This window comes from Ambystoma mexicanum, chromosome 9 (genome assembly GCF_040938575.1).
Source record: "Ambystoma mexicanum isolate Mex_15411 chromosome 9, UKY_AmexF1_1, whole genome shotgun sequence".
Classification (NCBI taxonomy): Eukaryota; Metazoa; Chordata; class Amphibia; order Caudata; family Ambystomatidae; genus Ambystoma; species Ambystoma mexicanum.
In genome coordinates, this window is record NC_090931.1 from 483,543,253 (window position 1) to 483,568,643 (window position 25,391).

The 25,391-nt window shown below is 45.8% G+C and overlaps 1 protein-coding gene across 1 annotated transcript in view; it reads left to right on the forward strand.

Annotated features, from left to right (window-relative positions):
* The first annotated feature begins 930 nt into the window (after positions 1-930).
* Positions 931-25,391, forward strand: part of MED31 (mediator complex subunit 31) — a 207,108-nt gene continuing 182,647 nt past the window's right edge. The window contains exon 1 of the mRNA XM_069615031.1: positions 931-1,075. Within this exon, the coding sequence (XP_069471132.1) occupies positions 1,051-1,075 (25 nt within the window). The 5' untranslated portion in view covers positions 931-1,050. The remainder of the gene's footprint in view (positions 1,076-25,391) is intronic.

Genomic DNA, 25,391 nt, shown 5'->3' on the forward strand with positions numbered 1-25,391 from the left:
ATGTCAATCAGGTGCTGGGCACCCGATTTTTACCAAATGCACCCCACCACCGCGGGCACCTTCACCAACAAAAGGCACCGTTGGCTCCCCGCCATGCCAGCTCTGGGGAGTCTTTCAAGGGCTCCCCTGAGCTGGCGTAGTGGTGGCAGGCACCTCATTGTTAGGCAATGCGGCAGCGGAGCGCATTTAGGAACAATAGGGTGCTAATGCACCCTATTCATAGAATTACCTCCTCGCAGGAGCATGGTTTACATTTTCTTTTTTTAAAAGTGACACTCCATGGCCACACCCCTTGTTGACCAGGGGTGCGCGGAGAAGCGCCAATCCGCCCAGGGCGCTGCTGCCCCTAAGGCCGGCCCTGCCTACCCCCATCTGCGGCACATACGAAATCCGCCAACCCCCTCCCTCCCCCTCCAGCGGGGAGGATAACTGTTGGCTGTACTGTTCACTGGTACAGTGGAAGCCCCATTGGGATGGGAGGAACGCACTGTGCCCATCCCCACTCCATAAAACACGTCGCATATCTGCATGAGAAAACCCCAAAACGAACTAAATCCACCTGTACTTAAGTAAATCTCAACCCCCAAAATACACAATACCCCCTCCCCAATATTGCCTCACCCCTGTGATGTACGTAACGTATCCCACAAATACATCGAAATAACGAAATAAACCGGAATCCGACTGTACTTTAAGTAAATGTCACCATGATGCACATTATCAACCACCAAAATACATAGAAATACCCCCTCCCCAATATTGACAATCAACATGAGATATGTTTAAGACTTAACAGAAACCAAACAACAATCAACTAAACCAAATGTGCTTCTCAACAGAGGAATCGCTCTCGCAATCCCTTGCCTTCCAGCTCGTGCAAAAATGATGACGTGCCCGTTGAAACCCACGTGATGCAGAGCAGCCAACGTGATGAAGCTGACGTTTAAACCCACGTGACGCAGAGCAGCCCATGTGAGGAAGTGGAGGCGGAGTGTTGCTGTTGTCCGTTTCTCGAATGGGAACTAGAAAACTACTGTTTACGAAACGCTCATGGCCCTTTTCCAGGCAGCATCAGGTGAGTGCATGCGATCCAGCTCTTGTAGTGAATTTTATATGCATTTCTTTTAGCATCCATCAACTTAGACGTTCTTATCCATTTGTTGTTATATTGTTAAGAGGAGCCGTTTTGCAACCTCTAGGAATGCACGTTGAAGCTGTAATTCCTTTTTTTGCACTTATCACTTGTTGAAATTAAATATTGTAAGTACGTGATTTTCTAAACATCTGGTTTTGAAATTACACGGGGCAGCCTGTTGTTGGCATAGACACAGTAGTTGCTCCGAAGCTCATTTACGGTATGGTTCAGGCTTTGCAGTGCAGCTACTACACAGACCCTGTACATATATAATAGTACCTGCACAGGCGAAGGCTCGCAGACGCATTAACTGCTGTGCAGCTACTACACAGACTCTGATGTAAGTTACTATATATATATATATATATATCTGTGTCGGATAATGCTCGCAGACGCAGTAACTGCTGTGCAGCCACTACACACACCCTGCTCTGGTTTAAGTGACTACATATCTAATAATACCTGAACAGGCTAAGGCTCGCAGGTGCAGCTGCTACACAGACCCTGCTCTTGTGTAAGTGACTACATTTCTAATAATACCTGCACTAGCTAATGCTCGCAGACGCAGTAACTGCTGTGCAGCTGCTACACAGACCGTGCTCTGGTGTAAGTGACTACATATATAATAATACCTGCGCAGGCTAATGGCCGATAAAAGGCAGTAACTACTGTGCAGCTACTATACAGACCCTGCTCTGGTGTGACTTTCTCAAAGTGTTTGTGGTTGGGGTGATGGAGTTCTTTCTATGAATTGTTTGCTGATTCTTGTGGTGTAGTAGGTTTTTTAATTATTTTTATTTATTTTGATTTGAGGACTGTTGCTTTGTACAGTTTGAGTTGTGTTTGGTATTTTATTCTTTGGTTTATTGTTCTCTCCATTTTGTTTACATTTTGTGGTTGTTTTTTGGTGTTTTTTCAGTTTAGTTGCGTTTATTATTTGTATAGCGCCACCTGGACCGTGGGTATCCAGGCGCTTGGCATGGTTACAATGTAGCCAACGTATTGCAAGCATGGTATAGACAATATAACAGTTACTAGCATTATACACATTATAAGCGTATTTATAGGTTTGTAATTATACAGATTAAACAAGCAGTATATACATTTCTGAGGTGATAAGATGGTGTATTAGACTTGTTTGGCTAAGAGCCAAGTTTTGGCGCAGTGTCTAAAACGGTGAAAGGATGGTTCTGTCCTGAGATCGACTGGTAGTGAGTTCCAGAGTTTAGCGGCAAGCACAGGGAAGCTTGTGCCGCCTGCTTTTTGTAGCTTAAATCTAGGGATATTTGGACAATGTGTTTGGGCTGATCGAGTTGGGCGAGCTTGGGTGTAGTGCATGAAATTGTCTGAAAGGTATCTGGGTGCTTGGTTGGATAAGCATTTGTGAGTGAGCGAGAGTGTTTTGTATTCGATTATCTGTGGCATGGATAGCCATTGACAAGAGCGTCTGGCGTCAGAGATGTGCTCGTGTTTGGGAATGTTCATAGCTGCTCTTAGTGCGTTATTTTGGATAACTTGAAGCTTGTTGTTTTTTGGCTGGTGCCAAGTAGGGGTGTCAACGTATTAGTTTTATGGCGGTACCATAACCTTCTTGCCAAATGACGGTATATCATGGTTATCACAGTATAGCAGGTGGAGTAAACTAATCTTAACAAATGTTTTCTTAAAAGGTCATAAATTGTCAGATTTATCATCCCAAACAAAACCAGGCACCCAGGGCCAGAATTGGGCTTTTCAACATACTTTCCACTGAAATACCACCCCTTGCTTCCACCAAACAACACAAACACACGTGTGGAGAGGAGGAAGTGGAGGGGGTGGATTATGCAGCACTGCTGCGACTGGCAAAGCAAACTTAATAGCTTTTCTTATGTGGTCATTTAGGCTTTTACCTCCCCCACTGGCTACTGGTGAAGATGAACATGTTGCCATCTTGATAATCTGCATGCCACAGATCAATGGAGGCTGATGGTAGTATGCGCTTGTGCACACACACAGGCAGACAGTCTCTCTCTCTCTCTCTCCATTACAGCCTTTAGTTTACCTGCGGGGCAAAAGGTGTTCAGTAATCACGGACATGTTACCCTTCGGTATGGCAGCAGGGAATACCCGCAGAGATCAGTGCATTTTGTGGTGTAACTTATTATATGTAAATTCATTGATGGAACCAGTGAAATTCCCCATTGTCATATGTTTAGAAAACATTATCCATTATAAATATATAAACCCCAAAGCTGTCAACCCAAAGTAAAACCTTTTCCTTCTAAGCACTGTATTTATTTTTCTTATTGCTAAGATATTTATTTTGTGTCCAGCATGTGTGGTTTACGGAATAGCGACCATGAATGCAAGAGTGACTAGTGGAAGTGTCATAATGCACATTTTGAGCAATTTTGCTGCTCAGTCACAGGTCAACACTTTGAAAATTGGCCTCAACTTGCATTTATTTGGAACCACGTGGCATGGGCATCATGACCCCTCGCTGCGACAAAAAGTTTGTTTTGACAACTCTTTATCCCATTAAAGGGAGAAAAGTAACTCGTGTGCGGTCTGAAAGCCCATGTCATTGTGTTTCTTTTGTCAAAATGTCATAGCCAACACAGACACACCGAAAGGTTGCATAGTGATCTAATCTCTATAGCTTGGTTACCATCTTCCTGGTGTATTATGAAGATCTGATTTCGGAGTCACCACTGACTATGTAATCCTAAAGGGACAGCGTTCAGTGGGCGCTGTTGATTTCTTTCTTGATTCTTGCAATACATGTTCATTTACCTTCTTAAAGATAGTGGCAAAAAAATTATTTGAAAATGACAGTTAAAATACATATCGGCACAAATATGCCCTAGACCACCACCTCACCGCAGCCCCATCATTACTGTTTTCCCCAGGTCTGAGTGCATTAGGACCCTTGTGATGCGAGTTCAGAGGGAGGAATGCTTTCATGGGTGGTGTCACAAATTGAGAATAGACCTACGAAATATTTCACCCCATTGCTCTGGATACTTCAAATTGAATGAAGAAGCTGTCCTGCCTGCTTGAGTCCAGTGCCATATGCAGAAGGCAGGTAGGTGAAGGATCAAGTGAAGCAACAACTCTAGTGCCAATGTGCAAATCTACACAGAGGACTGCGGGGGGGGGGCAGTTTATTTACTAGTATAACACACTGATGGGCCCAGTGTTCAGACTACAGCAGGGTCGGACTGGGGCATAAAATTGTCTCGGGCGCCAACATAAGTGGCCCGCAGCTGCAAATGGCAATTCATTCCATTTGGAACACTATTTGAATAGTACCCAAGGGGGAGATTTTTGATAAAATGTGATGCTAATTGTACATCTAAAAGAATATGTATTCAGCAACAGTGGTCAAAACAATTAACCGCATAGTGAAGTCACTCATCAAACTGGTCCACTTTGGCCAAAAAAGTGCCCCACTTTGACCCAAAAAAACTGGCCGACACAAGCATTTCATGTTTTTTTGTTCGGCCATGGGCCTACTGTTCCAGTCCATGCCTGGTCTACAGAGCTAAAGTTGTTTGTGGACGTGCATCAGAAGGGCATCCAGTTCATTCCCCCTTTTGAATTCTAGGATGTGTAGTTACCAATCTTTCAAATTGGTGCAAAACTACAAATCCCAGAATTCTGAGCTAAAACAGAACTGGATGGCTATCCGATCCATGACCATGAGAAACTAAACCTTGGGGAGAGTAATTTGCTATGCATGACTTCAGTGGCCGTCTTTTACAATTTGCATAGCCAGAGCAAGAGCTGTTCCAATGTGTGTTTGCTCAGTGCAGTAGGACCTTAACTTACTGAACTAATGTCACCTGATGCCGGGACAGGCTGAATCGATACATTTCTGCTCCTGCTGGCTGAGTGGTTGGTAAGCAAAGTGCTCCTGGCTCCACTGTTTTGCAAGTCACTTAACTTTTTAGTACATTTGTTTACATACAAACAAAAGGAAAAATAAAATGCTCACTTTCAGTTCAGGTCTTCTGCTCACCCTTTTGATGTCCCGGTGGTCTTGCTAATTGCAAATTGAAAATCGGGACAATCACCATAGAAGATCTGACCTGTAGCACGGAGCAGCATGATTATGTGGAAACGTTTAAAATCTGTATGTTGCCTTTCAAATAAATAATGCCTGAAACAAAATAACTTTCTGTTCTAGTTTGCCCATAAAATCCAGGTGTGGCGGAGTCTATGAACTGGAGTCTCCGGTATGCTTATAGAGCCAGTCAGTCAGCTCTTCATTACCAGCTTTGCATGGGGAACACAAAGGTTCAGGCACTGGGCAGCTTTCCACACAATTTGTGCAAAGTCGGCTGATCTTTGACCCGACTCTACCGATCACAGCAGCAAAGCTGCATTTACTAATGTGGCCTCACTTTTCCTATGCTCTTGTCTTCCAAACAAGGCTACCTTGGCAGACAGCACATCCAGCAGTGCAAGATCAAGAATGCGCAGCACTTGCTTACTGCAGCTTTTCCAAATCAGATTGAAAAGCACACTTAACGGTATAAAAGGTATAACATATAAACAACGTGACGGTTATTATTGTTTATTTAAGTTGTTCACAGTATCTTTTACTGTATACCGTTACATCCCTAGTGCCCAGGTAGAGAGCGTTACAATAGTCGACTTTAGAGAGAACTAGTGCTCTAGTTAGAGTCGTGCGGTTAGCAGTCGAGAGGTAGGGTCTGCTGGCATTGATGAGCTTACATGTGTAAGCGGTGGCGGATGAGATGGTGTTTATTTGTATTGTCCGTGTAAGGGAGGAGTCAAGGTAGATCCCAAGAATTTTGACGCTATTCGAGACAGAGATGTTATTGCCGTCAATGGTGAAGCTCTGGTAAAGTTTGTCGAGTTTGTTGAGTCTGGATTGGGAGCCTAGGAGAAGAAGCTCGGTCTTGTCGTTGAGGCAGAGGCCGTGTTTGGCCATCCATTCTTGGATAATGGAATAGATATTGTTGAGTACTGTGTTGTCTAATCGCAAGTAAGGGGGATGAGTATTTGAGTGTCATCTGAGTAGTTTGTGTAGATGACACACAAATGGTCTAGTATGTCGAAGAGAGGTTTCGTAACCACGTTGTATAGTGTAGGAGAAACGCAGGAGCCCTGGGGGACGCCGCATGTAACAGGCTGGTTCGGCAGAGGCTGTGGGAGCAAAGACCCTCATGTATCTATTATTCAAGAAGGACTGAATCTAGGTGTTGGCTTCATCGGAAAATTTGGCTGCTGATGCTAGGTGTTTACAGAGAATATCATGATTGACCAAATCAAAGGCGGCCGACAGGTCGAGAAGGGCTAGTTTGCCATTGTCTTTGAGGTTGTCCATTGATGTCTTAAGATCAATCAAGGCTGTTTCTGTTCTGTGTTTGGGACGGAAGCCCGATTGTCTTAGTCCTAGCAAGTTGTTTCTCTCGAGTGGTTCTGGATCTGCAGATAGACAGTTCTGTCAAGGATTTTTAGGAGGAAGGGCACAGTGGTTATGGGTCTGTAATTGGTGGGGACGCTAGGGTCTAGCGTGGGTTTCTTGAGTAGAGGTAGAACCCAGGAATCCTTTAGGTTGTTGGGTACTGTGCTGGATGTGAAGGATGAGTTTATAAGTGATATGATAAAAGGGGCGAGATGTTTGGCCGCATTTTTGATAACTGGAGCAGGGCAGATGTCACCTTGGCATTTAGAGGGTTTCAGAGAGTTAATGATGTCTTCTACCTCTTTGGTAGTGATGGTGGAGAATTCGAATAGGTTGCTTTCATCCGTTCGTGAGGTGTGGGTGGGAGAGATGGGATTGTCTATGGTGGTGAGGCTGTCTTTTTTTTTTTTTTAACAAAATTTTGGCTTGTAGCATACTAATTTTACCAAGGAGTGCTTTTTGTATGTTAGTGCACCAAAAGATGTCTTTGGTGCATGTGTCTGGATGGGTGAGGGGGACCCGAGATCTCTCAGGATGTTAAAGAGCTCTTTGGTGTTTGATTTGGCATTGCAAATTCTTTTATTTATTTATTTAATTAATTTTTTGGGATGATTACCGACTTATATTGGAGGCTAGGGAGTAGGAGGTTCTATTATTAGTGGAGGGAGACTGTTTCCACGCTGATTCGGCTCTTTTGTTTTTGCGGGGAGTTTTCAATTCAGGAGTGAAGCAAGAGTCGAGGTGCGCGCAAGGTTTGGCTTTCCGGAGTTGTTGTAGAGGTCTACTAATTTAGTGGGGTTGATAATGGTGGGTGAGAAATCGATGATGGGTTGGAGAAGAGGGATGAGTTTCTCGCTTGTGATATTTTTGGTGTTTCTTGTGAGTGTGGGTGGAGCGTTGGGATAGGACGCGGGTGTTTGTTTGTCTTTGTTGATGGTGAAGGTGATGAGATGATGTCAGTCCAGGCGCATGGTGTGTTGGAGAGGATGGTGTTATTGCAGTTAAGGTCTGCTATCCAGTCGAGGATACAACCTTTGATATGTGTGGGTTGGGAGATGTGGTGGGTAAGTGCTAGTTCTGAAATAGTATTAGCGACTGTGCTTTTTTTCATCTTTCTTGTCATTGTACCCAAGGTTGAAATCACCTAGAATAAGTATCCATGAATTGGGTTTGGTGTTAGAGAGCTATATCGTCGTCAAATGAGGATATGGGGCCCGGTAGTCTATAGATGAGATGGGTGGTGATTGTGCTTGTGTTAGATGTAAATAGTTTGATGGTGAGTTGTTCAGCAGAAGTGAGTGATTGGTTTTGTATGTGTCTTATGTTAAGGGCGCTTCTTGCAATAATGGCTACTCCGCTGCCTTTGGCTGTTTCTCCGTTGCGCGGTAGATGGTGTAGTCATTTGGGGTGGCTAGCATTAGGGTGGGGCCTGATGCTGGGTTGAGCCAGGTCTCGGTAATAGCTATAAAGTCTACATCATTGAGGGCGATGATGTCAGCTATGTCTAGGGCATGGACGGCTAGTGATCTAGCGTTGATGAGTGCCCCTTTGATAGTTTTGGTGGTCGATTGGTGTGGTTTTCTATTGTGTGTGCGGGGGGGAGGAGTCATTGGAATGGGGAGTGAATTGGTCGGGTGATGCTGTTGTATGAGAGATGGGATTGGCTGGTTTAGGTTTACATGTACTTTTACTAAAACTTAGGTTGAGCGGAGTATTGGTGTGGGTTCTGGATCTGAGGTGGTTATGTCTCATTGTACCTGTGCTGGGATATGAATTCATGATGGTATTGATCTTAGGGGTGGAAATGCAAGGTGTAGAGGCACACATTGCTTTTTGGGTGCTGCAGGTGTCTGCTGTGAGGTGAGACTGAATGTAGGGGGGCTGGAATGGGTTAGTCTTGGGTAACAATGGGGTGGGATGTGGAATAGGGTAGAGTCTAGGACATGCTGGCCTACTGAGACCGTTATGGTGTGAAAGGAAGTGCGATCCTATGCAAGGTAGGTCTAGCGGTACTAGGCAGAAGGGAAACGTGATGAAAATAATCCAGGTGGTCATAGCTATTGTTCGTTTTGAAGTGGAAGTCTGATCAATCTGGCAACTGCACTAGGCTAGTAATAATATTTGGGTTGTGTGTTTTTGTGTGACATGGGTTGTTTTGATGTCATTGTGATTGAATTGGTGGAAGTTCCTAAGTGGCCTGTAGGGACTTGGGTATGGGGCTAGTATTCAGAGCTGGACTCGCCGAGTAAGCGGTAAGCAGTAGAGTTCAGAGCGAAGCGGTTGGGCAGCTAAGGTAAATATTGTCAGTCAATAGAGTGGCAATCGCAATGGCAGTGCAATAGCAATCAGCAGTGAAATACCTTGGCAGTCAATGAGGTGGCAATCGCAATGGTAGTACAATAGCAATCGGCTGATATATGTAGTGGCACTTGATTAGAAATATTTCAAGGTAATGTGCATAGTATGGTGCAGGAGGAAGTAGCTAGCAAAGCACTTCGCCAGGACGCAATCAAGTTAGTGTGAGACGTTCAGGGGGCAATGCAGTGACTAATAGGACGCTGCGTCCTTTGAGGGCAGTGCATAATGGTGGGGTCGGTAGGTTTTATTTATGGGATGATCAATTGAATCTCTGGGCGTGGTGGGGAGTGACACAACATGTGTGTGATATGGGAGAGCAGGGCACGTAGCGCAAGACCCCTAATAAAAGCAGTGTTGATAGGCGAGCAGTTGCCTTAACAAATTGATCTTACGAAACAAGTTGACATTGGGAGGGTGGTGCTTAGCTTTGCAGTTAATATTAAGCAGGCAGTCACTAGATTTGTGGCGGTGCGTGTTGGGCACACGGTGTACGCGGAGCTATAGGGGCAGTGGGATTGCAACAGAACATGGAGCAGGGTGGTGCCTCATATTACTAGAGCGCATGGTTCATGACACCGTGTAATAACCAGGTGTTGGCTGGGCGAACAATATGTGAGCGTAAAAAAGGCTTACCAGACTTGGCTCTAAATGGTTGCAATGGTTATGTACAAAAGTCAAGGGGATAAAAGTACATAGTTTCCGCCCCTGGCCTCTGGAGTCTCTGGACAGGCTCAGGACAGGGGTTGCCTTGTTGGATAGCCTTAGTGGGTGGGCCGGTGTTCGCCTGCCAGCAAAGGGGATTGGATGATGAAGATTCAATGGGCCAATCGCAGTTCTTCTGTGAACCATTTTGCTGCCAGTTTTTTGGTGGTGTTGCTTTGAATGTGTTAGCTGGTGCTAATTGGTCAATGGCATTGGTGATCCAATTGGTGAGTGTGTCTTCAGTTGTATTTCTGTTTGTATCTTTGGGATCTCTTTCACCTAGGTTGTCGTGGTGGGTTGATAGCATGGCAGCCTTGTCCGCTAGTTTTGTTGCAAAGTTGGGGTTGTAAGAAGATTGTCTGTAGATCAGTAGGAATACTATGTTGGATTGGTCGTTGAGTTCTATCTTGATTAGGAGGGATTCATAGTCTTCCGTGTTGGTTGTGATGATTCGAGATGCTCAGGTGTGTTTTTTTGTGTATAATTGTAATTCCACCTCCTCTTCGGTTTTCTCTGTTGGCGTGTATTAATTTATAATTGACAGGTATTGCTTCGTTCGCGATGGCTTTATAGTTGTCTGATAGCCAGGTTTCTGTAAGGAAGAGCACGTCTGTGCCTCCTTCGCTTAGGTCATTGGTTTCTGTTTGAGTGTTTTGCCATGGATCTAATGTTGAGGAGGCTGCAGTGTAGTTTGCTGGATTTCCCTTTTGTGTTGTTGTTAGTATTGCTTGTTCTGACAAGTGTGTTTTTGGTTGGGTTTCCATTCCAGGTGGGTTTTTCCCGGTTGAGTCTTTTGGTTGGGGTGGTTCTTTGTTGGTCAGTCTCTTTGTCGAGTAGACCGATGAGGTTTATGGCGGGGTTGGTTCGTTTCCGGGTGGTAAATAGGGTTGCTACCCCTCTGTTGTTCCAGCCTTGGTGATATAGGGGGTGTAGAGTGAGTGTGATGGTTTCCAATTTGTTCCTTGTTCTGGTTGGGGTATTGTCCATGGTGGAGACCGGGTTGTGATGGTTTATTAGTTGTCATCTGTTTTGGTGTCCTGGTTGGGTCTGTATTCGTGAAGCTTGTTGGCTGTCGGTTCATTGTTGCTATGCTGTTTTTGTTTACCACTTTGTCGTATGTGGACAGGTTGCAAGCATTGTAGTCTGTCTTTCCTCTATTATTTGTATGTCTCCTTGGGCCATCTCAGATGTTTGAGTTTTTTATGGTTGTAGGATCATGCTGGTTCGTGCCTTACCGAGTAGTTTGGGATTTCTTATTATTTCTATTGTCTTTTCTGGCTTCTTTGTCTTGTGGCGAGGCATGATGCGTGGGTTGTGTTCCTTAGTGGGCGTCCTCTTTTGATTGGGGTTTTTCATGGTCTTTTGGGTTTAGTCTTTGCTGTTTGTGGTTTGTTGCTTGTATTTGGTAGGTTGTGGGTAGTTGATGGGATTTTGTGCTTCAGTTAGTTTATTGCTGCTTTCTTTTTTGGATCCTTTTCTTTTGATTTTTTTAATCCTGGAGGTACTTTTCGTTACGGTTGTTGATTATTGGATTTTGCGCAAAGCAAACATGAATATTGTGTGAAGGAGTGCATGGGAATACTGGCATATATTGGTGCAGTCATGTTAGGAAGAATTCTCATTTCTGTGCTAATTCCCTTCAACCTTAGAGACCCCCAGCTCTTTTGCTGGACTGTAGGACCTTTTAATTTTAACCCTGGAATGAGTGAGACCCTTTTCCCACGGCATCATGTGTTTTGACCTTTGGATTATGTGTTTTCACTGTTTGGGAGTCTGACAAACTCCATATGCATCTACTTTTTGTATGGTGACACACATCAACTTCAGTGCAGTGTCACTGATAAATCCTTTAGATTTCTCATAAGGTTTAAAATACCTTTTCTTGTGTGAACTACTGTTCCCAAGAATAGTAAAGTGAAAATGACTTTAGTTACCTTTTCTCTTTGTGGGTCCAGCACACACCATTTTATGTGGAGTGCAGGGGGGTTACCTAGTAGCCCCTTATCCTACATTCTCATGTAACATTTGTATGTTGCCCTCCTTACTTTTAAAATACTAGTGGCAGTGGTTTAATTTTTCCTACCATTGTGTTTTTCTACCGCAGGCTGAACCCTCGGCTGCAGTATAGCACCCAGGGGTGACCATTTTATCAAAACGGCCCCGGTCTTCTTTTTTTGCCATTTTCTGTTTGTGAGGTCTTTCTTGGGTTTTACTCTGTGCGTCAAACAGATTGAAGCCCTTTGTTTGTTTTTCCATTTGCGCACTTCAGCCCCGAGTCCCGCCTCTGGCTCTAGTGTGTCTGGAAGGACAGGATGTGAGGGAGGGTCCCGAAACTCCCCTGTCCTTTGTCTCTAGGAATGCCTAAATGCAATCAGTCCTGATGGCTGGCTGGCTGTCCTTTCAGGACAGCGACCCTGATGTGAGATTGACAGCCTAGGTTGTGCATGAATGGGAGAAACCTGCTTAAAAGTCAAGGGTTTTGGGACTAGAGGCAGAGTCGACCACTGGGAGAAACACCCGACAAAGAAACCGTGAACGAAGCTTGCTGCATCCTCCTGGACCTTTGAATTGCCCGTTGAAGCCCTGCTGCTGTGCTGAAACTCCCTTTTCAGATGGAGAAGCTCCGGCATGAACTTCTCCCCTTGGGTTAGTGGGACCAACTAACCTAGAGGCGAACTCCACTGGACCATCTTCCCTGTCTGGCTGTACTTCTTCATTGCTGCAAGAACCAAGTGCCAGTGCCAGAGGTCGAGTAATCTGTAGTCGAGTGAAATGTCTGAAATCCAGCTAGAAGCTCCAGAACCTAAGGACCCTCCAGAAGCAGGACGACCAGAGCTAGAGTCCCCTCACCAGACCCAAGGAGTGAAGGAAGCCCAACCGGTATCAGAGATCCGCAACAGTGCTGTTTACTAAGCGCTGAAACCCGCAAAGTGCAGCTGAACCGAAAAGTGCCCGTAGCCGCCAACGACCTCTGAAGTACCACCGCATGAGCCCTACAGATGTCCTCTCTCTTGTCCCCACAACAGGCTCAGGAATACAGGGTCTGCAACGCTGTAGAAGGACAGAAGCCAGCTGGACCACTGTTCTTCAAACCAGAGGTACTGTTTAGACTTGGGGTACTTAACTCAGTCTTGTAGCCTTGCTTTTCTTAGTTGGGAATTGCAGTGGCTTACTTTTAGAGTTGATTCCAACTCTGTTTTCAAAGCTTGCGACCCTACAAGTGATTTTCTAACAAACTCTAACTTTGTGCAAGACATTTGATTCTCAGTTCCATAGACTGTTTCAAATTGACTTTGGCTGTCCTGGGTCCATGCAGACTCTATGGTGTGTCCCTCATAGGTGGTAACTTGTTTTAGACTGTTACTGCTGGGAAAGGCTTGTCTAGATTTCATGGGAAGGTTTATTTGTCCTCACATTTACTGAGAACCTGTTTAACCTTTTTCCTTCCTTAAACCTTTCCTTTCTGCAACCTCAGAATCTGCAAGTGTGATATATAAATGCCATTACTGTCCTTGTGATTGAAGTCACCCCATGGTATATAAACAAAATAAATACAATACAATTTTGTATGAAGCATATCCAAAGATTATCCAGTAACTTGCTCTGATTCTAAAAAGTAATTTAAAAGTATATTTACATTGTTACATGAATTGCCTTTCTAAAGAACGCTTATTTAAAAAATTATGTTAATTAAATAAATAACTATTTGTAACTGAAACCTTGAGTTTAAGTGTTACTTGGCTTCTTTTATTTACAGATTTCATTTGTCCAGCTCTACAGCTCAGTTATCTTTGTTGAGATAGGCCTGGCTGCTCATTCACACTGCCAACCTGTGTAGTTCAGACCTATACCAAAAGGTGGGTTTACCTAATACCAAACAGATAAGTTGTGTAGTCTCACACAGTGGGACAACACCAATTCTTGCCTAACAAGTCAGCATGGAAATGTATTGATTGTGAGGGTGCTGGGTTCCTGCTTTTGACTGGGATGGCAAAGGATTCTTGCCCAGGGGGTGCATGCTATGTTTAGGCCTCTTACTTCCACTTTGGCCCAACATAGTCTCATGCTTTATCCATGCCACATTGGGGATTGTGAGGGTGATGGGTGCCTGCTTTTGACTGGGGTGGCAAAGGATTCTTGCCCAGGGGGTGAATGCTATGTTTAGGCCACTGGCTTCTACTTTGGCCCAACATAGTCTCAGGCTTAACACTTGCCACTGTGGGGGATCATTCAGCATAAGTGCAACTAAGCAAAAGCAGAATGACAATCTGTATTGGTCCGCATATCATCCTACAAACTCTGATGTTCTGAAGTAATCAGTAAGTCATCCCCAAATCATCAAGAACAAGCATGTTTCATGACCATGCTCTTGAAGTAATCAGCAGGTCATCCCAGAATCCTCCCCAAATCATCAGGGACAAACCTGCAATCTCTTGAAGTGATCACTAGGTCATCCTAAAAGCATTAGGAACAAAGTTTTCTAAAATGGGGATAATGTTAACATATTCATTAAGTCGTCATAAGGTCATCCTCCAAATCATCATCCACCATTCTGAGATATTTTCTGATGACTTTAACAGCGTGATAACGTCTGATGTGGGAATGACTTCTAGTGTAGTTCGATGATCATAAGGTGACCCCAGGATAGTCTCTAAAGTGATCCTTTTAGACCAGGGTAAAGATGAGCATTTTCAACGATCAGGCCGGTATGGCTCTTTCAGTTCCCCTGCTAGGCTCAGACTTCCGGTGGAGGGTGGTGCGACATGGAGAGTCATAGGTTGATGACCGAACCAAGGGCGCCAAGGGAAAGGCAGGTGATTGTTGGAAGTGCAAAGAACGATTGCCTGGATACCAGGCCCTGCATCTCTCACTCAGACTTTCCATAGGTCGGAGCATGGTTGGCGCCGTTGCTGGTTAGTAGGCAGCGCCAACATGGGCCATAGTAAATATCTCTGCGGCATCTAACAACTCGCCCGTACTCTTTAAAATCTGCACGGCCTGGCTTCTCACTTAATCTCTAAAACCCAGGACATCCTGTCCACCTTTTCATCCTCTCCTGTCCACCCTCTCCTCTTCCTCTGACCCCCCCTGCGACCACCCCCACTCCCTACTCTGCCTTTCCACTCTTCACCCCTGACAAGGTTTCTAGACAAGTCTGATCTATGAAAACCTTGTCAAAACAGGTTCTTCACTGTTCTTCCAAAACCATCACAGGCCTTGACACCCTCACTTCAGCCTTAGCCGACTTCTGCAGCCACTCTTTCGCAACTGGAACCTTCCCCTCTAAGGCACTCTCTTGTGCACCCTCTTCTTAAGAACCCCTCAACCGAACCCTGCCTTCCGGCTAAATATTGCTCAATCTCCATGACTTCTTGTTAGGCATAGTTTGAATGCAATACCCTTTGGGACTACTACACACAACTAGGACTACAGGTGTAAGCAAAACCAACCTTTGGTATAAGTCTGTACCACACAGTTTTGGTAGTGGGGCTGAGTAGCCAGGTTGATCTCAAGAGGAAATGTGAGCTGTAATGATGTTACACAGAGGTCCACAATCACAGGTGTTCAAATAAACTGTTACACTCACGGTTTCTTGGTTAAATACTTATTAATTTATTAACCATTAAATTATAAAACATTTAATAGAAGGATGCAATTATATCATACACACAAATACACTTCAGTACCAATTTAGAAATACTTTTCAAGAGGAGTAAAAGGCAAAGATTATTAGAACATGAAAAGGTTACAATATCCTTTAGACAGTGCAAATATTTAGAGTTCACCAGAAGGGTCAGTTCAATAGGCTAGGCCAAAGTCAATGGGCTAAAGTCTTGGATAGGAAAAAGCAGTTCTGGTGGTTAAATGGAAAAGTCTCTGCAAAAGTGCTTAGGAATAGTTTGTAGCAAGAAGAATCATATGTTGGGTCACAAGCTGATTAGGCCTGTGAGTTGGGAAAGTTTCAAGCACTTTCACCGCGAAAGGTATGTACTCTCAATCTGGTTTTACAGTACCTTACAAATGGAAAAAAAGAGGCAGCTGATGACTTCTGTTCCTGTCAGTTTCTGCAGATCTCACTGTTCCTGGACCTCAGTCGTGGGGACATGAGGGAGGACGGCGGGGGACTCCTGCACTGCACTGGGACTGGCCAAAAAGCTCACAACTGGCAAATCTTCGATTCTGGTAGCTGTAAGTCAAGCACACAAACTGGTGTCCCTCTCCATGGTTATTCGGTTTCCTGCAGCACTCTGAGGAAAATACCACCAGCTCTGAGATCAGGTGTCCCGGTGGCTTATGGTCGAGTTGATTGGTCCCACCAATTCAAAGGGAGAGGTCGTCCTTGTGGGTGCTTCTCTGTCGAGATGAACTTGGCGATTCAGACCTGCAGCAGGGCTTCACCGGGCAAACCAACGGTCCAGGAGTTGCAGTAGCCGTCCTCTTCAGGCTCGCCTTCGGTTCTTTCTTTCCAGTGGTCGACTCTGCCTTCCAAGCCAAGAGACTTGCCTTTTTTCCAGTCCTCTCCCATTCATTCCAGCCTAGCAGTCACTGATCCAGCAGGGTGGCTGTCCTTGCCGGACAGTCAGCCAACCAATCACCACAGAGTGCATTTGGGTCTCCTAGGAGACTAAGCACAGGGAGTTTCGGGCACCTCCCTCACTTCCTGCCCACCCCAGACGCTCAGGCGCAAGAGGCAGTATTCAGTCCTGAAGACCGCCAAAGGCGAAGGAACAAAGTGATCAAACTTGGTTTGGCGCACAGAGACAAACTCTAGAAGGACCTTTCCAAAAAGAAATGGTGAAAAAAGAAGACCGGGACCTTTTTTTACAGAGGGGGGCTCAGACTCCATCTTGAAAAGCATGGCTCTCGTGATTTAACGCTACCGGCGGTCGGGAAAAATCATGATAGTTCGTTGGAAAACCACTGCCACCAGCCATTCCGAGAGGAAAGGGTAGCATTTGACTGCTACATTTGTATCTAGACACAGGAAATACTAAGAAACCCCTCCAGCACTCTATTGTAAGATGGGGTGTGCTGGGTCTAGGAATTAGACTAGTAAGTCAATTTCACTTTACTTTCTCTGGGAAACAGTAGTTTATCCCAGATAAGGTATTTAAACTTTGGGAAAGCCTAAAAGGCTTCCCTGTGCCACTGCACTGAGGGTGCTGTGTGACACAAATGAAAAGATGATGCCTATGGAGTTGTCTAAAACTCCATAACCAAAGAAAACGAGAGTAGAACACATATCAAAATACATGAGAAATTGGGGGAAAAAGGCTCACTCTCTCTCCAGGTAAAAAATCAAGTCCTCAAAATCCAGCAAAGTTGCTGGGGGTCTCTAAAGTGAAGGGAATTGGCACATTTTTGAGAATTCTCCCATACACTCCTTTCCTGGACAAACCCCTGGAAAAGCTGGCCATCTGCCAGCAATCTTCACACTGAATCTGTCGGTTGTTTTCATGACCATCAGTCTGGTTTCAGAGCAGCCAGAAGCACAGAAACTGCTCCCCTGAACATCCGCGAAGACCTGCTCTCGAACCTTGATGCTAATCTCCCATCTGTCCTCGTCCTACTTGATCTCTCTTCTGCCTTTGACATGGTTAACCATGCCATCCTGCTCAAATGTCTCTGTGATAACCTGGGTATCACTGATCAGGCACTGGCCTGACTGATGTCTTTCCTCTTCGACTGACGCTCCGAGGTCCAACTTGGGTCCTTCCTCTCCTCCATCTCTCCACCTGTGGTGTTCCCTGTTAAGAAGGATTTCTGGACTCTGTTCTGGAGGAGCAGAGTTTCAGAAGGCCAGCCTAGTTTCTTGGAATAGGGTAACCTCTGGACAAGCCAGGCCAATCAGGGTAGCTATGGCAGGCAGTCAAGACTAAGTCTCAGGAGGGTGAAGGTGACTGAAAGACCTTAATGAGCATACAAAGCAAGGACACTTGCATATTACTCCAGACAGGTTTTTTTAATCAAAAATATAGACTCATTTATTACATGGACCATAGCAAAGAATCACAGTAACACTAAGTAAACCAATACATCACACTCAAGCCAATATATTCAAGACCAATGGGGTATAAAGGGTTAAACACACAAAATATGTTGACAACCTAGAGGGGAAGAAAACAGGCAGTGCAAGTAATCTTTAGACCCAGTTCCACATCAATAATACACCTAACTAAGAGGCAGTCCAAGCCCTACGAAGAGAGGAGTCTTGTGCTCAATAGTACATGCACGCGCTTGTGCCAATGGGTGCCAATGGGCAGGATAGGGTCTCTTCAAGGTTCTCTAGCAGCTCAGGAAGGTGGATGAGGTGATGCAGAACAAGTTCCCACTATTCAAGGAGGACTTCCACTTGAGGGCAGAGGCAGTTTGAGAGTGCGGGATGGAGTCGCTATTTCGCAATAGCTGTGGAAAGGAAAGGGGCCACTCATGCATAAAAATGGGCTCCTGCGCTAGCGGCCACCGGTTGGGGTAAGGGCTACTCACCGGTCCCTGACGCAGGCAGACCCAAACTTCGCCAGTACAGTCCACTTCGTTGGCAGGTTCGAATGCGGCAAAAAGGATGTGTCGGTACCTTGTAGTTCCCAAGATACAGCAATGATTCCCAAACGGGACAGTGGGGATTTCTCCACTCCAGGTGGAGGAATTGTCCCAGTTTCACTGCAACAGGCTTCAGGGACAAGAGGGTCACAAATGCAGCGAACTTGCACAGGTCGTTGCCGCGGCAGGGCAACACGGTTAACTGCGTTTACTCCGGTCCTGGCGCACTAGTCTCACTTCAGACCTGGGAATGCCAAGAGTACGAAATTCGGTGTGAGGGTGCAATGGACACAGAGCTAGCAGTATACCAAGTTTCGAGGACCACCTCGAAACGGCAGCAGTGACGGAGCAAAGGTCCTGAGTAGGCTGGTCAGCCCACTGGTTGGCCCAGGGACACTTCCAAGAAGGCTCACTTGCAGGGTTTGATGAAGATGCCGAGAATAGTTGGTCCCACAATTCCAATGGGTCGACCAGATGCAGAGGGGTCCCACGGGACGACAGCGGACTCAGGGTGCCAAACCTTCCAGTGGTTCCTCGACTCGGCTTCGTGTTGTAGGATACTTGGCTCCTATCCTTTGTTCAGTGTGAACTCAGGAGATCGACATGGTAGTGGTGTTTTCAGCCTGCTCTTATCCAAAGTTCCCTTCGTGCCAAAACGGAGAGGACCCAATGGGAGATCTGCTCACAAACACACACTCCATATGTGGACCAATCGCGGACCACAGTGGTCCCAGGCATTCAGGGAATTACAGACTCTCTGGCACCCAGCATGTGTATTGGGATCAGACCTCTCAGCCCACACCCTGGAGGCACACACACAAGGCATGCAGAATCCCGCGAAAGCATTGGGATTCACAGGAAAGTGCATGACCAAATAAGGACTGACCCAGGTCGACTCGACCTGGGGAAGGTGAAGGGGCAAGATGGCCAAAGGACAGGACACAGAAACTCGTGGCATGGCCATTTTGGAGCCAGGCCACCTATTTGTGCCAAATGCAGTTAACGTGGTTAACATGGTAGGAAAGGGTTAAAAATAATGCAAAAAGATAGCTGCCACCAGTCCTGTCCATGACACATCTGCACAGTTCATAAAACGCCCAGCGAGAGTTTCTAGGGCCTTTGGAAATTACTAGAGATCCAGGTGTGCTGTATGGTAAGATACATTGCACTCTTTTTACATGTTGCACAAAAGCTGAAACATGAGGGAAGGACTAAGGGAAACAAAGTCTCCCAGTACTGACTGTCTTAAGTGCATGTCAGTTTCCCCATAAAAAGTAAGGGAAACGTACAGAGGAGTGCAGATGAAGGCTGTGCTTCTCTGGCAAAGTCAATCAATGGTGTCTAAACGGCAGCAAAAAGTTTGGGGGTTGACACATGGAGGGAAAATTACATACAATTATGAAATCTTTCCTAACATTCCCCAGGGGCCTAAGCTTTCTCCCTGGTTGTTCAACCAATACCCGGCCCCTCTTGCCCACCGCATGGCTGCTCTCTGCTCCAACTTCCAGTGCAATGTGGACTACACTCTGCTTGCTTTCCGGCTCCCCTGAACGCCAGTAAGACAGATATCCTCCTCATCGGCACACCTGTGCCTTTCTTTCCTGGCACTCTGGCCGGGCTCCCTTGGCCCTCTTCCTGCTCCCATCTGTGAGGCTAAGAACCTCGGGGCATCTTCGACTCTGAACTTTCCTCCTCTCCTCACATCTCTGACGTCTCTAAGAAGTCAAACTACCAAATGCACCACCTCATAGGTATTCTTCCTTTTGTCTCCTTCCCCCAGAAGCTCTCTGTTTCCAGAACTCTGGTTCTCTCTAAGTTTGACTACTACATCAGCCTCTCTTTTTTTTTTTTTTTTTTTTTTTAACTTTCCATCCTCTGCAACTCATCCAGAACAGGACTGTGAGACTTGTCCTTGGCATCAAGCCCAGGGATTGTATCTCTCCATCCCTGAAATCTCTCCATTGGCTCTCAGAGGCTGCAAGGATCAAGTTCAAGACCCTCTGCATTGTCCACAATACCTTCAACTCTCTCTTCAGAAGTACCTGACTACTCGAGCTCTTCGCTCCACCACCTCCAACTCCTTGAGGGTCAGTTGCTTTTCCAAGCAATGAGTTGTGGCCAGATCTCTCTCTTCGGCTGGTGCCTCACTATGGAAGAGCATCCCTGCCTCTCTGAAACTTGAGCAGAACTATCTTCGGTTCCGGAAGCATCTCAAGACTTTCCTCTTTGCTTCTGCCTTCTCTCTTCCTCTTCCCTGCTGATCTCCTGTCTGATACTGTACTGGTTTCCTGGCTACCCTCTGAACTACAGGCCCAGGTCCCTGCCTTCCCAGATGCACACCAGCACTGTCCCCTGACAACCCTGCACTTGGGCCTGTATCTGCATCCCTACAGTACCCCTACCTACACTTGTTGTCTGCACCTAACCTTGCACTGCTGGCTGCACTACTTGTTTCTTTGATGTTTGATCCTATGTCTTGCACTTCTCCTCCTCCCCCTGGCACTGTTCCCATACCCTCTCCCCTGTACTTGCGCAATCTCATTGTCACTAGGCCTAGTAAGATCGTTGTCTTGTCGTCCCCTTGTCCCCCCCCCCTGCTTCATTGCGCCTTGAAACATTTGTGTATAGGCGTGTCATCATATCATGGAACGCTCTGTGCCCATGGCTTCTTGGCAAACCAGAGCACTTCCATGCATTGGCTCCCCGTGTGGAGAGTCTAATTTTTAGGACTGTGAGTGATGGGTTGGTGGCTGATGTAACAGACCGGGAGTATTTAGGAGGTGTGGCCTGGACATCTTTGATACCGGTTGCTGCTGCTTCATGTTCTTTTCCCAAACTGTGTACGAAATCCTACGAAGGGAGTACAGAGGATTTGCCAGCTTCCCTCGCCACAAATGGTGAAACGTAAGGGAATAAACAGGCTTTTGGAGCAGTCTGAGGATTCACCCAGTCCTAGGAAGAAGTGCAGCAAAAGAAAGGCAACTTAAAAGACAATGGAATTAAAAGGATCCCTCTCTCAAAGGGAAATTAAGATGATGAGAGCAATGATTAAAGAACATGAGTGAAGGAAGAAAATAAGTCGAGCCCCCCCACCCCCCTTCATTCTCCTCTTCATCCTACTCTTCAACAGAGATGGCTTCCGTTACTTTCAGTCTCTGAACATGAGGCTCAAGAGAACTAGCTGGATAGTGATGCAGTTGAGACAGTACTATCCCAGATAGGGGAAAGCATGTTTGGTTTCTAGCCTTCTATCCAAGGAGGTTTGGCTGGTCCGAACATCAAACAGTATAACCATACTCCTATGATGGGCCTGCTAGTTGCCGACATAAAGGATGAAATCCTGAAGGAGTGGAAAGATCCAGAGCATATTGCTATGCCGCGTTTCATGGCAAAATGATTCCATCTCAAAGGCACAGAATCCTTTCTCCTAGAAACAGTGCAGGTGGATGACATCCTGGCCGGTCTGGTGGCAAGATCAATAATGGTGGCTGAGAAGCAGGGGCCTGCTTCCCAGTCGACCAAAAGGTCAAAGCATTGCTTAAGAAGGTCCATTCAGTGGCCCTTGGAGCAAATATCTATGGGTCCTGTACGGCCGAGACTATTCTTGGAGGGGTCAAGAAATTGCACAAAGCCGCAGAGGATGGATCCAATTGTGGTTCCATTCTTAGAGAGAAACAAAAGCCGGTGGAACTGTGGTCTTTATCGTATGATGGATTTTGGAGAACAGCCGTGGCAATGGGAGCAGGCATTTTGGCTAGACGCCATATTCATATAATAGATGGAACGACCCGAGCCTCCAAAAAATCCACTGCCTTGACGATTCCCTTTGAAGGGAATAAACCTTCTGGGGACTCAGAGGGCAAAGTAGTTCATAAGGTCTTTCGGGTAGATAAACATGCTGGCAGATTAAGGAGTAAGGCTCATTCTAACGCTGGATGCAAATGATCGCAGACCCACTTTCCAGGATTGTTGTCCTTCTCCTAGAACCAAGTTCTTTCAGCGATCGCAGGGGTTTCAGCCGACATTCGGGTCTTTTGAAACCTTCCAGCCAGCCTCAGAAGTCCTGACGCTGACTTCAGGCCAGTGGTTGGAAGGCTCCGCCATTCTTTTCGGTTTGGGACAGATGGTCTTTAGATGCCTGGGCTCCTCAGATGGTCCAGGCAGGCTACCTCATAGTTCTTGACTCTGCTTATGCAATTGCTCATGACCAGAACTATGACTGCCATACGTGAGGCCATCTGAAAGTTACTGGAGATGAGGGCGATTTCCAGGGTTCCTCCAGGTCAACGGGTTCAGGGTTTTTATTCCCGAGTGTTCTTGGTACCCAAACCCGCAAGGAAGTTCAAGTTCATCCTGGAACTAAAAGCCATGAACACCTTTATAAAAGGGAGCAAGGAATTGTTTTGGGAATCTTGTGATATCAGCGCTGCATATCAGATTTGTGAGAATTTCTTAGGTACTGAAGAAAACCGTGGCACAATAAATAAATAGTGCTCTTGCTCTCGATTTTTGACATTGGGTCTTTATTGTTGCTTGAGGTGGCGCCACATGTTTCGACCCCACAAGGGTGTGTCATTGTATCTGGTCTTTGCATTGATGCCTTTTCATCGAATGCATTTGCATCGAGGCATTTGCATCTAAAGAAAATGCATTGAATTTTTTTTTTGGGGGGTGGTAAAGGGTTAATTTGTATGGTGGTCGGTTTTAAAGGTTAAACGGGTTGGGAGTGCGGGGGGGTTCCCCCCCAAAAGAAAAAAAAATGCGTTTGATGCTAATTTGTCTGTTGGAAAGGTATTGGATGTAAAGAATTCGATGCAATGACTATAAACAGTGTGTCATACCACCGTTTGAGCAGGTTGGTAATTGGTGTCAGGTTGATTAGGTGACACACATTTGTGCTATAAAACAACCCAATTGTGCATGGAGTGTGAAGTTTGCATGGTGATGGTGTGTGGTGACCGGTGATAGGGATGGCATGCACATGTTTATCCAACGAAGTAGGTGATGCAAAGTTAGCATGTGTACACATTTTTGTTGGCAAGTATTAACATTTAAATTCACAATTGCATATCATTGTTCATATTTACATCATGTTAGGGAGTTACCACACATTGGTAGGATATGATGGCGCACCAAGGAAGAGAAACAAAAAGGAAAAGAACAGCAGGTTTTGGTTGGTGTCAGAGTTATGGTTTATAAAGCGAATGATTATTGGATCGTGTGTTTTTAACCCGGGATAACACTTACCAAGGTTAGTGTTTTGTAATGGCCTGATGGGTGAAGCTTGATGCCAGAGGACGTTCCTTATAAGGTTACACTGATTAGTGATCTGTGGAGCAAAGTTAAGCCTGGCATTGGTTGTATCAGCTTACACACATATGTACACGCTATCGTGCTGCAGTATCTTGTCTCCTACAAAGGGGGTGTGGCGAATCTAAAGGCAGACCGCCTCAGCAGGAAATTCCCAGTCACTTGGCACTGTCAGACAGGACCTTCTCAGAGATCTGTCACAGATTGGGTGACCGGTAGTGGATCTACTTGCTTCCCCATCACCTGCGAAGCTTCCCCTCTTCTGCCCCATTTAGTGGGTGCCTGGGGGGTCGATGCTTTCAATCTGAAATGGCCTCATACTCCTCCTATCCAGAAGATTGAACAAAGCTGGGCAATAGTGATCCTGATGGTTGCCTATTGTCGTCAGTGGGAGTGGTTTCCTTCTTTTCTGGATATCCAGTTACATGCGGTTTGGAAGATACTGAAGTGGCCTTGCCCTTTACAAGCGAGAAAGGGGTCAGGGATATGATGGGTAGCCTGGGGTTTGAAAGGGAGAGGCTGAAGAATAAGGGCAGTTTGGGTCTGGAGGTGTACACTATCCTCCCCTCTATGAATGGGTGTGAAGCATCACGTATTTCACCTTTTCTCCGTGGTTTCCCGGCTGTGCTACAATTCCTTCAGAATGGGCTTGACAAGGGGTTGGCTGTGTCTACTCTGTGCTCAGTGGGGGGCTCTTGGAGCTCTCAAAGGGAGTCCAGAATGTAAACTGGTGGGTGAGGCAGTGGTCAAGAGATTCCTTAAGTGTCTGGCCTTCTCCTAACCTTTCCCCTATAAGGGTTTACCTCCTTGGGATCTTCCTTTTGTGAAATGTCTTCAAGGTCCCACCTTTTGAACATATTGGGCTTATTGATATCAAACACCTCACTCTCAAAACAGGATTTATTTTCTCCAGCGGGGTGTTTATACTCATCAAAAAGTCAGTGCCCTTCCAAATTGCTAGGTTTTCCAAGTCAGAGGGGGTTCAATAGTAGGGGTGGAAGGTCAGTTGGTGGGGGAAGCCATCTCTTATCATGTTTATTCACCTCTAGCGCTACTACACAACACGCTTGAAGAGGTAAAGATGAGGATGCTGGGGGCACAGTCAGGTCTTACAGTACTGGCAGGATACTTCAACTAGGTGGTCGCATTGTTTCCGGATTGGTGGGGGATATGTATGCGGGGGAGGATAAGGAGACGAAACAGAGGATTTTCCTGGATGCCACAGGGTTAGAAGACCTCTCTGGAGCGTGGCTGAACGGGAGTTGTCTTTCTTCTTGACTGCCCACAAATCTTTCTCCAGGATAAATGATGTCTTTGAATCGGAATCCACACAGATTGGATAGAGGGGCGTGGGTTACTTACCATGGGTTATCTCAGACCAGGCACCACTAATACAGGGATCAAAATCGAGGGGAACTCTTTAGCTCCTGCTTGTAGCTAAGAAGAACCTGGTTAGCTTGACGCCAACAGCTACCAGGAGCTACATTTGGCTACCTAGGCCAACTGATGCCAAACAAACACAGCTATGTGAGTTTGACTCTGAGCATTTGGGACAATCTTTAAATAAACATTAGGACAAATCTATACAATATTTAAAGCATAAGGGGTAATAAATAATAGATAAAACGAGATTTGTCCATCTTATGTGGAAGTTTGATTTGTAGAACACAATGTACTAGCTCCTCATTCCCCAGTGTTCGCTCCTGGTCATTGGTTAATGATGGATACACATGAGTTGTTTTTAGCTCCTGCTTATCCAATCTCAATTTCGAACCCTGTAATATGGAAAATCAGAACAGGGGGGCGGCTGTCAGGGTGTGTGGAGGCTAGGCGCCGCCCACCTACAAGATGAGGGTGTTATGGAGGAACTGAAGAAATAAACAGAGCAGTATTTCAGTACCAATAAGAATTTGGTGGCATTGAAAC